This window comes from Adiantum capillus-veneris, chromosome 16 (assembly GCF_014529385.1).
Source record: "Adiantum capillus-veneris isolate H3 chromosome 16, ASM1452938v2, whole genome shotgun sequence".
In the NCBI taxonomy this organism is placed as follows: Eukaryota; Viridiplantae; Streptophyta; class Polypodiopsida; order Polypodiales; family Pteridaceae; genus Adiantum; species Adiantum capillus-veneris.
Window position 1 is genome coordinate 4,725,914 of NC_140946.1, and position 15,462 is coordinate 4,741,375.

Genomic DNA, 15,462 nt, shown 5'->3' on the forward strand with positions numbered 1-15,462 from the left:
GAAGCTTGGTGCTAAAGAGCATATCTCCACGCATGCAAAAGAGTGGTTTTTGTTGCAACTTCAAAGATTTCTTGCATGCTCGACATACTAGTAAAGTTTTTTTATCGAGGTGTGAGGGAAAAGATATCATTGTTCTTAAAAATAGAAATTCCACATCATTGATAGCTTTCAAACTTTTTTGGAAAAGAAGAGTTCTTCAAGAGGCACAAGAAAAGGATGGAGTATCCAAGACCGCATCTATGAAAGTTGGTTTGTTTCGCTTCTTCGGCACCGTATTTGCTCCCAAGTGACTATCCATCTCACGCCACACCTTGTAAACTTTATTTTGCACTTGTTTCGGACTATACAGGACAAGCACCACTGAAAGCAATTGAGAAACTATTTCATGTGCAGCAAAGCTCGGGTAGCTACGTATCAAAGATTTAAGAATTTCCAAGGATTCACTTGTCCATACACATCTTTGTGTTTACTGCAATGAGAAGAGTGTGGGAAACAACAAAAACCCTCTTGCGTGTCAATTAAAAGAAAAACATGGTTTGTAGAGGAGGAAGCTTCATTCACAAGACCAAAAATTTCTATCCTCTTAAAACAAAGACCTTCAAACACATAGAATTTGCAAAAAGATCTATAGATACGACACACAAGTGATATCAAGTACATGCTCAAGATCTTTAATGTACAACGTGTGGCAAGAAGAGAAGGCTATTGATGAGTAGCGACAAGTTCATATTCCAAAGCTTCAAAAAATCTATAGTTTCATAGACTTTCATTCGGATATCCACAACGATAAGTTCAACAATTTTATCAAGCAAGGCATCAATCACCAAGTCATGTCCAAGCATGAAACAAAGGGCACACAAAACATCTTGATTCATAGGCAACAAAGAGCAAAAGTGTAGGTCCATATTTAAGTGCACATTGCTCGCATAAAAGGAATTACAACCGGTGTCCACTATGGTTATGAGATATTGACAAAACCCAAACTAAAATGAAGGCTATGCATGAACTCCCAAAAAGGAAACTACAATGCATTGGCAGCAGCACACAAAAGGTGAGGGATACACTTCTTCAAGGCTTAGGAAGTCTTAGGTGGATTTGAAATCAATCACATTCCCTTGATTGTCAATGGTGAATGTGCCAATCATTTTGAGAGTAATGAGAGAGGACTTCAATTCAACTAGATTTATCTCATACAGATCTAAAAAAGAGTGTTGCAAAACAAGGACTTGATCAACCACCTTCCCATGCAGCGTGATATTAATAGCTTTTCCATCTTGGACAGTAATTTTAGCTTGCAAAGAGGGAACTTTGAGACTAAATGAGGCTTTGTCACATGTGAAGCAAAACGGAAGTGAAGCTTGGCGGCTTACTCTATTCCCTTTGCAATAATTGTAGATGTACTCTAAACCTAAGTTGTTCATATTCACCACCTCGAGACAACCAAAGACATGTTCAAACAAAAGAACAATGAGCTTTGAACAAGATGCACTCCAAACAACAAGCAAGAAATTGAAGGTTAATTGCACACCTTCTTCCCAGAACCCAAGCTTGCAACTTGCTTGATACGGTGGTCTTCAAAAGGCAATGATAGCTTCTACAAGAGAGGACACAAGATAGTTGCATCAACAATCGAGAGCGTGTTTGACAATTGCTTGAATACATTTACATTATGAGCAATGAAACAAAATGAACCACATTATTTAGCCATATTGACCATATGATGATAATCCAACCTTCTTGATGGGACAAACAAGAGCTACAAACAAAAAATCCCAATCAAATAAGTGTGTCAGAAACACCATGAATAAAAAAAAGGGAGAAAACTACTTATGTTTGCCCTATCACTTGAGTCCGGACCATGAGCAATGATAAGGCGAGTGCTACTACCACCATCTATCCTTGTTGCACTTTCGATTTTTACAACAGTGAAAGCTAAAATGGGCACAAAGTCCACTGGTATTGGAGGACTCTCAAAGTCCAAGCAAACTTTCCGAGCAATCTCAAAACGGAGCAACATTAGACATAGCACCTTATATTTGATTGAGAAAAACAAAAAGGGTTGTAGCTTTTGCAAAAACACAATCCAAAACTCTATGTAATATTAAATTTATGCATTTGTGGGGAGAGGTGAAATTCTCTCAGCAAGCATAAGCGGTTTATTGTAGGAACAAATACGCCTGATTGAGTGAGACAAATCTAGCCCCCCAATGAGGTACTCTCACATCCCACCATGCAAGCCTTGTCTCTAATGATGCAACCTCTCCTTCAATAGCATGCCTTGCCTTTCAAAAACTTTGAATTTATCCTTTGCACACATTAGCATCATTCTATGTAGATACATTCCGCCATTTACGAGGCAAAATCTTGTGCTCCTCTTGAGATACTGATTGGATACACTTTGAAGTGTGTCATACCATGTTTTTCTCCCAATGAAATATATAAGATCTTTCCTTATCAATTGTAATGTTATTTGCACCTCCAAAATAAATAGTTCAAATGGCTATCCAGTAAACATTTAATTCATCTGCCCCATGAATCCTCTGAACTGTGGATGTTCAAATCCTTAATACATCACCACCTTATTCAGCATCCTCCAGAACTCAATTTGAGCATACTTGCTTTCAACTGTGAATTCACATATAGCAAAGGTTGAAAGTTCACGAACAAAAGCATCGTACACATGTGTAGACATGGTGGGCCAACTTCTCAAATGATGCACATGATCAAAATGAGCCCACGTCATTCCTAAGTTTCCATTCATGCATGCTAAAGATGTGAAGGTCTAAGAATGTTCAAGAAAAGTCATTATCAATGAAATTTCCAAGGTCGCACGTCTTTCACCACCATCTTACATGATGTGAAACTTCTATGTTGGCTTCCATAAATCTAAAACATCAAATCAAACTACAATTGTTTACTCAGTGAATCATTTAAGTGACCTATCAAGGTAAAAAATTTAGTAAAGAGTCAAAAAAATTTTGATAGTATAATGTCCAAAGTAGTCCTTGAAGAAAGTTCTCTTCAAAGTTAAAAACTCTACATCTGAGAAATTTAAGAAGTAGATTAAGTATAGTTTGAAGTTCTACACAAAAATTATCTACATTTCTAGGTTTTTCACCTTTGATTTCTCTAAAATATAGGTTCAAAAGGAGCAATAAAGGCAAGGAGAATTTTAAAAAAATATCAGTAAACATTTGTAACTGGGATATTATGTTGTAATTTTCAAAATCTTTAAGTAAAAGGAAAGATTGGGGGAAAAAAGAACTCTTCTAGGCAAATTGGACGTGACCTTTTTAGTTAGAGTGAAAAGGAGTGAATTGAGGGTAAGACAATGAGGGTAACACCGTGAGAGAAACGATGGGAGAAAAAAGCTCATGGAAGAAGAAGAAAGGGGAAGGTGAAGCGAGAAAAATGGCACCCAAGACCTCTCCATCATGTAGAAGAGGGCGACCACCTGCAAGTACTCTTTTATTCCTTTCCTTAGGATGATGAAAAGGCACATTCACTACTCGCAGTTGAGCGCAAGCATGGCCTTCTCAAGTCTATTATTTCTTTTGAACCTCCTCCTAGCCATCCGCCGACGCGGATGGCCACAGAGAGCAACCTTAGCTTATCTCGAAACGCGCCCACAAGGCGTACTTCTAATATTCTTGGATCACATCCATGACAGCAAGTCAAACACCTCCTCCTTGCCTGAGGTGCGGATGGCTTCAGAGGAGTAAAAATAGGTGGCAACGAAAGGATAAACATCGACTGCAATAGGGTATGTATTTGCTTAACATAGTTATTGTGCCTAGTAGCTTATCTTGAAGCGCTTCCATAGAAAGATCTCCTCCAAGCCTGGCTACAGAGGGATAAAAATGAGAAGGGAAGAAATGTTTCGAAATGGGCGCTACAGAAGGCACTGCAAGTAGAAGACTTGTGGCAGATTTTACTTCCAGGTACAGACTACAACTACAAAGTATCGAGTATAGTAGTTAGGCAAGAGTAATTGAGCATGGGGAGCCTCATGGAGCTGCGCGACAACACGTCGACAGCATGGGAAACCTCATAGAGATATTTGTCAACATCTGATCATCTCAATTCGTTGTTGTAGATCTCCACGCACGGATCCTTTCACACGGACATTGCAGGCTGTCATTTTTGAATCCTTTGGACTTGGGAGATCTACAAGCGAGAAAAATTGCATGATCTCAAGCTTGTTGTAATGGCTGGTGGGGGGCTGAGGACCATTCTGCTGCAAATCCGCAATCTTTACCTCCTCCAAGCTAGCCGCAGTGGCGCGGATGGCCACAACACCTTCTTCAAACCTTTTCATTTTCATTAAGACCTTGTAGTCTGCTAACATTTTGTCGATCAAACCCTTTTACTTTTAAAACATTTGATTGCTTTGGCTAATGAACCTAATGAAATAGTGAAGCACTTGTTGTAGACATTTTTGCTGAAGTTAATAACTTGTTACCGAAGTGATAGTTTCCTACTGTTGAAAATGCTTCAAATGAATTTTACATTTCACAACGATCGTTTAAAAAAAGAAATCACATTTTTTTTTATTTTCTTTTGTCCACACATAGGCACACTAGTAACTTATTCAACAGTCACACATATTCTATCTCCATACGGAGGTATTTACCTCTTGTAAAGTCCTCTTGTAAAAATACAGTGGCTACAGGGTTTGACGCACATGGGTAGTAACTAAGTAACGTTCTTGCTCTAAGTCATACGGGCAAATGCCCTACATGATACAACCTGGGTTGAATAAATGAATAAAAAGGCTCATCAAGCATCCTCCCCCTCGCACCAGTTGTGGCCTACACTGCTCGTTCCCCCATCACACATATGTGCAATTCCTGCTCTTGGCATGCCCGACAAATGTTGCCCCCCTCCCCCGTGCCCCTTTCTTCTCATGTGCGCCATCTGGGTGCCATCACGGTATTTCTAGACTTTTATGTTAATGTAGCATGAACATGCATGATCCTCTCTCTCTCTCTCTCTCTCTCTTTGAGTGCTCACTCGATTTTTGTCTCGCTCGGGAATGTTTGCTCACCCTTCGGTAAGACTCGTATTGGAGGATGGGCAGCAACCAAACCTTTAATTTTGTGCTTAGGAAAGAGAACTAGCTTGCATTCAAAAGGTTCAGCCTTAACTACAAGAGTTGTAGCATCAGCATGCATTGCCCACATGCAAGTGCCTTTATTGTTGCACACTTTATTCCTCACCAAAGCACCCTCTATGCGTAGGAAGTTGTCCACTTCAAACAACTCAACAAATTGAGAAATATAAGCTTCATGCACCACAAAAGCGATGGTGTGTTTAGACTCCTTATCTATGAGATCAGCCTTCAAAATCCTGTTATAACTGCTTTCACAAATCTTATAGGTGCCATACTTGGCCAAGACCTTGCCCTCAAAAGAAAACCAAAACTTTAAGTTCTCCAAAATTTTAGAGATTGGAAGGGGTTCAATAGGTTTGGGAGAAAGCGCAAGTTGAGAGCTGCATACTCATAAAGGGGCCCTTTAAGGAGTTTGACTTTACCTGTCTCTATCAAAACGGGCGCATGGATAAATTTTTGCAAACGAACTCCAAAGTTGGCGGAGGTTTGACAGTTGGAATGTCCTCTTCAAGCTCTATCTACTGATATATAGCACGCCATGAGATTCCTCATATTTTAGAAGATTCTTTTTTTTTATTCACCTATGATGCGACAACTCTGTCCGAATCTAAGTGAATTAAAAAAAAAATCTTCTAAAATATGAGGAATCTCATGGCGTGCTATATATCATTAGATAGAGCTTGAAGAGGACATTCTAACTGTCAAACCTCCGCCAACTTTGGAGTTCGTTTGCAAAAATTTATCCATGCGCTTGTTTTGGTAGAGAGAGGTAAAGTCAAACTCTTTAAAGAGCCCCTTTGTGAATCCAAATTTTGCCTAATGAAAGTATCAGCTTGACACAACAGAGATCATCGAGGAGTGAGAAACACCGTCTTCTTTCCCCTTGCATGATTTTCCTAAGGACCACACAAAGGGTTAAGTTAATATAACACACATGATCTCTCTCTATAGCCCTCTTACAAGAAAAACCTTAAGAACGTACCTCTCACAAAGCTCAAAGCCTTCTTAATAGAACTAGATGGAGAGGACTTTCTAAGCTTTCCCTTGGGACTCAAGGTCTTTACAAGAGACACCTTGTGACTACCACGTATCGGTGGTGCAAGAGTGCCACCTACATTTGAAGGCTTATTAACGAGGGCCCTTTCATCTTCTTCCTCACATGCAATCACAATACCAGCAATCAAAATACCATCATCTAGAACACACAAGATGACTATTCAAAGCAAGAAAGCAAGAATCAAACCAAAACAAGATCAAGGCAAGAGTTCAAACCAATCATTTCAAAGTCCATCTTCGAGACAACAAGGAAAAAATGTACAGGTCTTCTAAGAGGCGAAGGTGGGGCACTCTTCTTGAATACTATAAGAGGGTCAAGCACTCGGAGCTTGAATGCTGGACAAGAAAGAGGCTTATGCAAGGAAACTAGGCAAAAGCACTTATCAAAAGCATGCCTTAGATCAGTTCACTAGGGTTTATATTCACAAGAGAACAATTATGAAACAATCCCTCCCCACGTTCATCTTTTAAGAACAAATCTCCATAATATCTTTAGATTAATAATAGTAATAATAATCTTCACTAAAAGCTTCAAGTAGTGTCCTTAATTGTAAGGATATTAAAGAAGAGATGATGTAAAACGTCTTCTTTTGGTGTGTAGCCAAAGAAAGACATATAGAGTACTAGAGAGAGAGAGAGAGAGAGAGAGAGAGAGAGAGAGAGGTTATTTCATGACTTGACTAAATAAACACCTTTCAATTCAAAAATCGTGTGGAAAGCATGCCATATTTTATTTTCGAGTATTCTCAAACATATTGAGAGGAAGAGAAGAGAGACAGTGTGCCAGATGCCTAGGGAGAAGTTGACATCAACCTACTTTTATTACTGCTCGCATTTATTCTATTGATCAAAAGAGGGATGGGACGAGCTGGAAACATATTCCTAAAGAAGTCATATAACTTTTTGAAACCTCAATTGAACTTATCAAAACACCCACACACAGAAAAAGAGAGGAGAGAGAAGAAACAAGGTAAAACCCTTAAACTAAATAGACCCATGGATACACAATTTCGTCAATTTAAATAAAGTATGGTAGCTTCAATTACCTATTTTCCAAATACAATACTGGCATATATTTCACAAAGCTCAAAACTTTCTTTTTTTTTTTGTGCAAAACTCACAATTGTGAGTGAATTATATTGAACAACCCAAAAAATTACAAGGTCTTGTCATGCTCTTGTTGAGCCATGACATCATCCAAGGACTATAATTACATCGGCTATCAGGGCAGCCACCCCTACCAACCCACCGCCTCCTCCTTGACACACAAGGTCCATAATCTTGTCCTTCTTAGATCTTTTACTTACCGATGGGCCAAGATTTTCCCCCGACCTAGGCATTCCATCTATTGAAAACAAGACACAAGTAGTCCTAGACCAATCCTCCGAGTGTTGCTTGTGCCTGAGTGTCCATATTAGCACTTTGCTTTCTTGAATAATTTTTGCGAAGCTTGCCACCTCAAAACCTCCTTCAAACACACGGCGGTTCCTTGTTTGCCATACATTATGTAAGAAGAAGTATCTGACGATTTGAGTGCTGACAAGGAGGGCGGGACTACCTGAATTCTTACCTCCAAGGAATAGGTCATTCTTGAAAAAACTAATTTTCCATGTTCTTTGAACCCACTTGCATATTTTCCTTGCGAGGCCTTTGATAGTTGGGCAGTCCATGAATAAGTGGGCCAGATCTTCACTAGCCATCTTGCACCCCAAGCATCAATCTAGCCCAGTCCCTCTCTTGTGAATCTTCGCCCCCGTTGGAAGAGAACCCCAAATAACCTTCCATAAAAAAACCTTCATGTGCTACGGAACCTTTGGCTTCCATATGTTCTCCATTGCTTGCTCCCACCTTTCCTCCGGCCATTGTTTTTTCCATAGCTTGTTAAGGGGGCTAGACCAATTCTTCTTATGCATGAGTGTTTGATATATGCTTTTAGGATGTGGTTTCCAAAAGAGACTGCTTCCAGGCCATTTCCAAGCATTCTAAACAAACTCAGAATCACATATTGGCATCACTAAATTGTCAAGCTCTTTCATCACTTTGTGGACAAGCAAAACCTCCAAGCTATTAAGTTGGTACTGGGTAACCAGAAGGTCAATGGTTTTCCAACTCTTGTTGTCACTGTCCCAAAAGTGCCCAAGTCGCTTTAGACCCTTATTATTCAATTTCCTGCCTGTCTCAATCCAATAGGCAGTTTGTGGCAGATCTACGACTTTGGAAAGCCAGGGGGACCAATGCAAAATGGAGTTCTTGAAGTATCTGGCTTCTTCCCCCCACTTTAAGACTCCTACTGCTCTATTGCATTTTCTTATCAATTCTCCTGAGATGCCCCTCAGTCTTAGGTATATCCTCCGGGGCTAACAGTTTATCATGAACCTCCACCCCTCTCCACTTTCCACCATTCGAGCCAAGTTTAGCTGCTTCTATCATATCTCTGACCATGACAAGCCAAACTTGCTCCTGTTTAGCTAAGGAAACGACAAACTTGGTGCAACAAGCTTTTGCATGGGCGACAGGGTTGATACTTCCGAGGCCTCCTTGATTCACTGGCCGAGCAACTGATTCCCAACGGGCCCATTGCCATGGCCTGGAGGATTTCGTGTTGTTTTTCCATAAGAACCTTTTTACTGGTTTTAAGAACTCTTTCCAGTGACACTTAGCCATCTTGAGAAGCGGGCTAATGAAGGCAATATAAGGAATCATAAAGACATTCATCACTTTTATCCGACTTGGGAATGGGAGAAGAGCATACTCCCACCTACTTATTTTTGTTTTGATTTTTTCAAGCACCCACCCAAATCTTTGCTTGTGAGTTACGTCCACCCCCAAGGGGGCTCCCAGATGTCTGAAGATATTCCCTTTTGTGACAATCTCCCACGACCAGACAGAAGGGTCAAATGAGTCATTTTCTGATAGGGAGATCAGCCTTGACTTCTCTATATTACACTAGGACCCCGAAGCTACTGAGAATATTTGTACAATCTGCAAAGCTTTTCTGATGACCTAGGGGCACGCCTTCAAGAAGAGGAGAGAATCGTATGCAAAAAGTTTTGCTAGGAGTTGGCCATTTCTTGGCAAAGCAAGGCCTTGCAGCTCCCCTCATTCCGCACTAGCTTCGAGTGTCATGATTAAAGGATGTGACCCTATGACGAAAAGTAGGGAGGTCAGAGGGAATCCCTGCTTAATAGACCTTTTGACCTCAAAAGAGCCAACAATTCTATCGTTGAATAGGAGCTCTGGCTGGCTCCCAACCCCTAGTACACGTACCAACCGGCATAGGCAAGGCCCAAAGCCTAGAGCTTCCATGACGGCTTCTATATATGTCCATGTTATTCTGTCATAAGCTTTGTCCAAGTTCAATTGCAGCAGAATGCACTCCTGCTTTGTGACAGTTGCGTATTCAATGCCCACCATTGCTACCAAGATGTTATCGTATATGGACCTTCCTTTGATGAACCCATGTTGATGGGGAGAGATGATCTTGATTAGTAAGGGGGCTAGTCTGAGGGCTACTGCTTTAGCTATAATTTTGTAGGCCACCGACATCATCGTTATAGGGCGCCAATGTTTCAGTTGAGAACAACAGATCTGTTTTGGGATGGGTTTGATAAGTCCTCTCTTTACACTTACCTCCAACGACCCTTCAACCATGGCTTTATTGGCCAATCTTGTGATTGGGGCCTTGAGATCATCCCAAAATTCTCTATAGAATTCCACCGCCATCTCGTCCCAACCAGGGGACTTTTCCTTGCCCAGGGCTTGCAATGCTAGTGAACATTCGTCTTCGGAGAATGCCCGTTCCAAGCCGTTAGCTTCTGAGTGGGGAATTTTCTTCTTGACACTTTGCAGTAAGGTCCCTCTGGCTTTTTCCACTTCTTGGGACTGGATCTCTGGCCGTCCAATGATTTGACTAAGATAGCTCAACATCAGACCAACCATCTCATCCTGGTTATGAACTGCTGTCCCTTTCTCATCATAGAGCGAGGGGACATGGCCCCGGCTCTTCTTGATTTTTAAAGCCCTAAAAAACTGAGCTTGATTGGAGGCTTTAGGTTGCAGAAAAGTCTCCCTGAAGAGAAGTCTTGCCTTTCTGATATCTTCTAGCTGCTCATTAGCAAGATTAGATTTGGCTGCGAGCCATCGTTTGTGCTCCTCCTCAGTAGCATGCCCATTGGCTTTTATGGAGGTAAGCAATTGTACCTCCGCTGTCAGATGCAGAAGGTGTACCTGCCTAGCTTTCTTGATTCAGGGGGCCGAGGTTTTGATTGCTTTCTGGATGCTCCAAGCAAAGAGGTACCACGCATTGTGTTTGTTGAGGTCGACATCTTTTTTGAGCTTACCCAGTGCTTTCTTGGTTAAATTCCTGAAAAGAGGGTCTTTGAATAGGTGTGCCCTTGTTACTAACAGTTTTTTCTGACCTCTTGGGATCTACTCCCCTTTATTCTTCTTAAAATGTATGTGCAGAGGAATATCATCCGAAAGACTTTTTGTTGGGACTACCTTCATCTCCATCAACGACGGTATCCAGTCAACTTGGTGTGAGCAATAACATTTGTCCAGCCTAGAGGCAGTGCGGGCATACTGGAGGCTTGTGTAGGTGAAACCAACGTGCTGTTCCATGAGCCGACTTCCCATAAGTTGATCATCGCCCACTTTTTGCACAAACTTTGCCATTTAGACCTTTTTAAACTAGCCAACATACTGGAGGATCCTGTTCTATCCCTGCTCTTTTCTACCATATTGAAGTCGCCAACCAACAGCCACTCCCCTTCAATAGGAGTATCTCTAAGATGCATCCACAGTTTAGCTCTTTCTTTTGCATTGCATGGGCCGTACACATTCACAATGGTGAAGAGATACCCTTCCCAGCAGATTCTAATCCCCAGGATTCTGCCGAATGGATGGTTAAGAACCAACTTCGGCTCCAATTCTCTATCCGCAATGCTGAGGACACCATTGAAACTATTACTTCCTTCTTCGTAGAATACCAGCTTCTTTCCTAGCACCCGCTTTCTCTTGCTATGGGCATCTAAATGGTGTTCCTAGATGGCCCAGCAGTTGACTGCCTTCTCCTTTTTAACTTCCTCCCATAATAGGGTACTCTTTTTACAAGTTTTCAACCCCTTTATGTTCCAAGATTGGATTAGTGAGAGACTCCATCATAAATGAGGGGTTCATTGGGATAGAGGAACAAATTCTTCAGAATCTCAATCATCCCCCCCTCCCCCCCCTCTGCTTGGTCTCCAATTCAAGGGATTTCTTTTCTTGCAACGTTGCAAATGGATTGTGCAGTGGGACAGTAAACCCTCCTCCTTTCGAAGGGGTGGAGGATGTATTAGATCCTTTCACCTCAAGTGTTCTCACGACTTGAAGCACTTTGGAGTCTCTTGCCACTGCCTTCACTCTTCTGGCTCTTTTCAGACCGGGAACTTGGACAACCGTCACCGTTGTCACTGTCATAAATTTGGGATAGCAACGGGAGTAACGATCCTATTATCATTGCCTGCACCTTCGAAAGTTCGTTGTATGGGGATCGATTCCTCTGCAAACTTATCCTGCATCTTAATATCCATTTTGTCACATACCTTACCTCCTTTATCCTTTTGTGCATTTGCCCCTTCGTTACTACCTCCTTGCTTCTCCAGTCCTTCCATCCGGGATTCCATTTTATCGGGGGCCTATAGTATCATCAAACCTCAAGGAGCAATCCTTGGCGAAGTATCCAAAGTTGTTGCATTTAAAACATTCCCCAAAGTATGTTCCAAAGTTTAGCGGAATAATAACTAGCCCAAGTCCAACATTGATAACCATGCTTTTAGGTGGCGTTTTAGACACATCCTAGTCTATACAAACCCTATTTGAGGTTCTGTCAAACCCTCTCTTGCTAGGTATAAATAAGGGAGTGCTCAGTTGGCTAGCAATCATCCTGAGATTTTTCCACAACCAGCTAAGCAGTCCCATGAACTCAACCCAGACCGGATGAAGCCCTTATAGAGATTCGATCGAGTCGAACACTAGCTCCCAAGGCACCATACAAACCGTCGTCCTATTAAATACTAGGGGCCCTTTGTCAAGGATCTTTTCCACATCAGAGGCCTCTTTGAATCTCACTAAACAAAAACCTTAGCTAGGTAGAGAGTACTTTCGACTCTTCCTCCATGACCAAGAATTTGAGGGCCCTGAAGCCATTGAATCATCTCAAATCTGTTCGGGATTCTTCCACTAAACCCAAATACAAGCGTTAGCTTAGCTTGCCTCGCTGACTGTTTTTGATAAGTGATGGTGGAATCGTTACAGTAATAGTCTCGGCAACCTCCACCTGTTGTGGCAAAGACTTTTTTAAAGTAGAAAAGGCTCGATTTGCCAACCCATCTTCTACCAACCCGCTGTATTCTTTTTGGGAGCAAGTTCTTTTGTTGTTGTTAGGGCCGGATTCAATCATTTTGTTGACTTCCATGAGCTCTTGCTGAAGTCTAGCTCTTGTATTCTGCAATTTTTCAATCTCTCCTTCACTTGACATCCCTTCTGTTGAGCCTTTTCCATAGTCCTTAGAGTTGGGCCCCTTGAATATGCTTGCAAACGAAATACATGGCCTACGAGTAACAGATGCACTTGATGCTTTATTTACGTTCGTACATATGGGACCCTGAGGAACCCCATCTTTGAGGGTTTTACCTAGAATTTGAAACCTTGCACTGAGCCCATTTCCTCTCTTTTACCACAAAGAGACCTTCTTCAATCGGGACAGTTTTGACCTCTTTCATGGTTGAAGCCTTTGGCGAGTTGGGGCTCGACATTTCTGTATCATGCATCGGGTTTAAGACCGAGCCACCACCTACATCCATCGACACGTCTAACTCCATTCCGAAAATTTTCCCCGCCGCTAACATTTGTGAAAATTTGACAATATCATGACTGGCGACCAGAGCGTCGAGTTCCATAATCAAGTGTCGCAGACTGCAACACCTGATTAAGTTCGAGACCTTCAAGGCAAACAACCCCTTTTAGACAAAAAAGCAATAATAATTGTTTGCTGGCAAGGAGATAATAATCGCTTTGCTGACAAGGGCTTTGAGAGACTTAAGTGAAAAACATTAGATTACTAACAAAAGAAAACGAAGGCTTCACTTAGGAGACAATAATTATTCGTCCTCAGCATGCACTGTCGGGTCAGTAGGGCGAGAGTTGGGTGATGCTGCGATGGCGAAAACATGAGAGGCGCTGGTCTTGATGTCCTTAGAGAATTGTTGAGTATTGAGGTTAGGGTATGCTCGTTCTGCTTTCAACCTGGTGCTGCCTTGCTGGTTTTTTTCCCCTTTGATTTCAACCTGGTGCCACCATGCTTCCTGGGGTGTATCAGGCCGAGGCAAAACTCGGGCTTGTAGCGCACTACCAAAGGGTTACCAGAGTTCCACTGTTGGAATCCTATAGCCATCGCGATACCCTCTGCATTAAGCTCAAAACTTCTTAATTTGCTTTATAATCATCACAATGTTTTACACATAGTGCAGCAAGACCATAAGACCCTTGCCATAATGAAAAAATCCAGCATCCGCGAAAGCACTAAACAGGTTGTAAGAGCCCTAATCGAAACTTCATTTTCCCCATAGAGGTCATTTGCTCAGTTAAATGAGCCCAAAATGCCTTGCAACATATATCTCAAAGAGATAAGCCATTTCTTCCACCATTGCAAAACCCTCAATAGCCCATAATGTAAAAGATTCAATGCCTCCTCTTGCTCTTCAAAGATCGACGCTTTTCCAACACCCCATAGATAAAAACCATCCTCTAAAAAAGAATTGCTTGCTCAGCTTAATTAGCATGAGGTAACCCATAACTTACATCATCGCAAGCAGAAAATCTCTAGAGACCCATCATGTGCCTCAACTACTTATCCTAAAAATTCTCTTCAAAAAAACCTAAAAAAAAGATCGGAAGCGTAGCAAGATTTTTTGCGATGTGAATTCGCCTCCTGGTCTTGTTATCGAATGAAATTGGGGAATCGACCTGAAACACAGAAACATACATAAGCAAATTTCCTTAACCCGGCGTCATCCCAACCCTGCCCACAGGCACTAGGAGCAAAAAAAACCCGTATTTTATGGATGTCACAATCCATTGCACTCACTCGGAGACAGCCAGCATGTAGTTTGCTGCCCATCGCACCTTCTTGACATGCTTTCATGTGAGTCCCCCCATTATTGTTTTCAATTTGTCTTTCTGCTGTTGAAATTTTGCACCACCTCCGTCCCTTCCGGATTTGTATGCTTTGTCGCAACAACATAACTCGTCACACATGGCTTTTGCTACACATAGGAGGCCCTACATATGGCATCCATACCCCAAAGGCGAAGGCCGTTGCAGATCCACTGCCAGCTCCAAGTCTCCACGCCGCCCACCACCAATCCATGCGTTGCTTCCACCAATCTCTGCTGCCCACGACACCTTTGCCCCATGGTAACGAGCATCGTCACACATTTTGCACGCAAGAAGGCTTTCGCAGGGACATCACAGAAAGCTCTGTGCGCCAAGTAGTGCTTTTGGCTTGCCGCTTGAGACCACACACTGCCAAGCAAACATGGCCAGCACGGGGAGAAGGTTGGGGCGAGGAAAACAGAGGCTACAAAGAAAGCTGTAGGGCAAGGCCTCTGTCGAGAGGAAAAAGCACCGAAGAAATGATGGCACTAGATGTCTCACAATGGGCCTCTTCTTATGCACCAATGATGACTTTTCGGCAACCACACCCTCTTGAAACCCTATTCACCTACCAACATTGGATCCATTCAATCTGGCAACATTTTTCAACAACCCACTACTAACACTCGTGACTCTCTTGAGTGCTCACTACTGCACCCACCAATTGATTCTTTTTTTAGCAAGCCAAAAAGAGAACCCATCTCTATGGCTTTCTGCCCTTTGGGCATGCCAAACAAAGTTACAACTACAAATAAACACTCAAAGCACCTCAATGCTCAAAGCTTGTCACTGATTTACTAACATAATGATAGTAAGTACTAAGAGTTCAATGTCCATTGTCCACACAAGTTAAGTACGTCCTATTATGTATATCAAGAGTCGTGTAGCATGAGGCATTCTTATGCATATACGATGTATCATGTCATTAGCATAATAAACAAGTAATCAAACCGCGAGACCTGGCAAATTAGCATGGAAGATACATAGACTCAAAGTTAGTCACTTAGATTTCCTCTACACGGTTGGTTTCAAAGACTCTACTCTCCATATAAAGTATGCATGAGAGAATAAAGGTCAAACTTTTGCAAATAAGCAAA

The 15,462-nt window shown here is 41.9% G+C and overlaps 2 protein-coding genes and 1 long non-coding RNA gene across 3 annotated transcripts; 1 reads left to right on the forward strand and 2 right to left on the reverse strand.

Annotated features, from left to right (window-relative positions):
- Positions 1-3,209: 3,209 nt before the first annotated feature.
- On the forward strand, positions 3,210-4,839 carry LOC147438481 (uncharacterized). Its single transcript, XR_015184445.1, has 2 exons — positions 3,210-3,941; positions 4,097-4,839. It is a non-coding gene; the product is annotated as an uncharacterized LOC147438481 (long non-coding RNA).
- A 7,114-nt stretch (positions 4,840-11,953) lies between these two features.
- LOC147438482 (uncharacterized) lies at positions 11,954-13,605 on the reverse strand. Its single transcript, XM_086484580.1, has 3 exons — positions 13,498-13,605; positions 13,277-13,404; positions 11,954-13,152 (listed from the first exon to the last, which is right to left on the reverse strand). The coding sequence occupies exons 1-3, from the start codon at positions 13,602-13,604 to the stop codon at positions 13,079-13,081; spliced, it is 309 nt and encodes a 102-aa protein (XP_086340706.1). The 5' UTR covers position 13,605; the 3' UTR covers positions 11,954-13,078.
- A 320-nt stretch (positions 13,606-13,925) lies between these two features.
- On the reverse strand, positions 13,926-14,879 carry LOC147438483 (uncharacterized). Its single transcript, XM_086484579.1, has 3 exons — positions 14,511-14,879; positions 14,298-14,436; positions 13,926-14,176 (listed from the first exon to the last, which is right to left on the reverse strand). Exons 1-3 carry the CDS (start codon positions 14,645-14,647, stop codon positions 14,066-14,068), a joined length of 387 nt encoding a protein of 128 aa, XP_086340705.1. The 5' UTR covers positions 14,648-14,879; the 3' UTR covers positions 13,926-14,065.
- Positions 14,880-15,462: the final 583 nt, after the last annotated feature.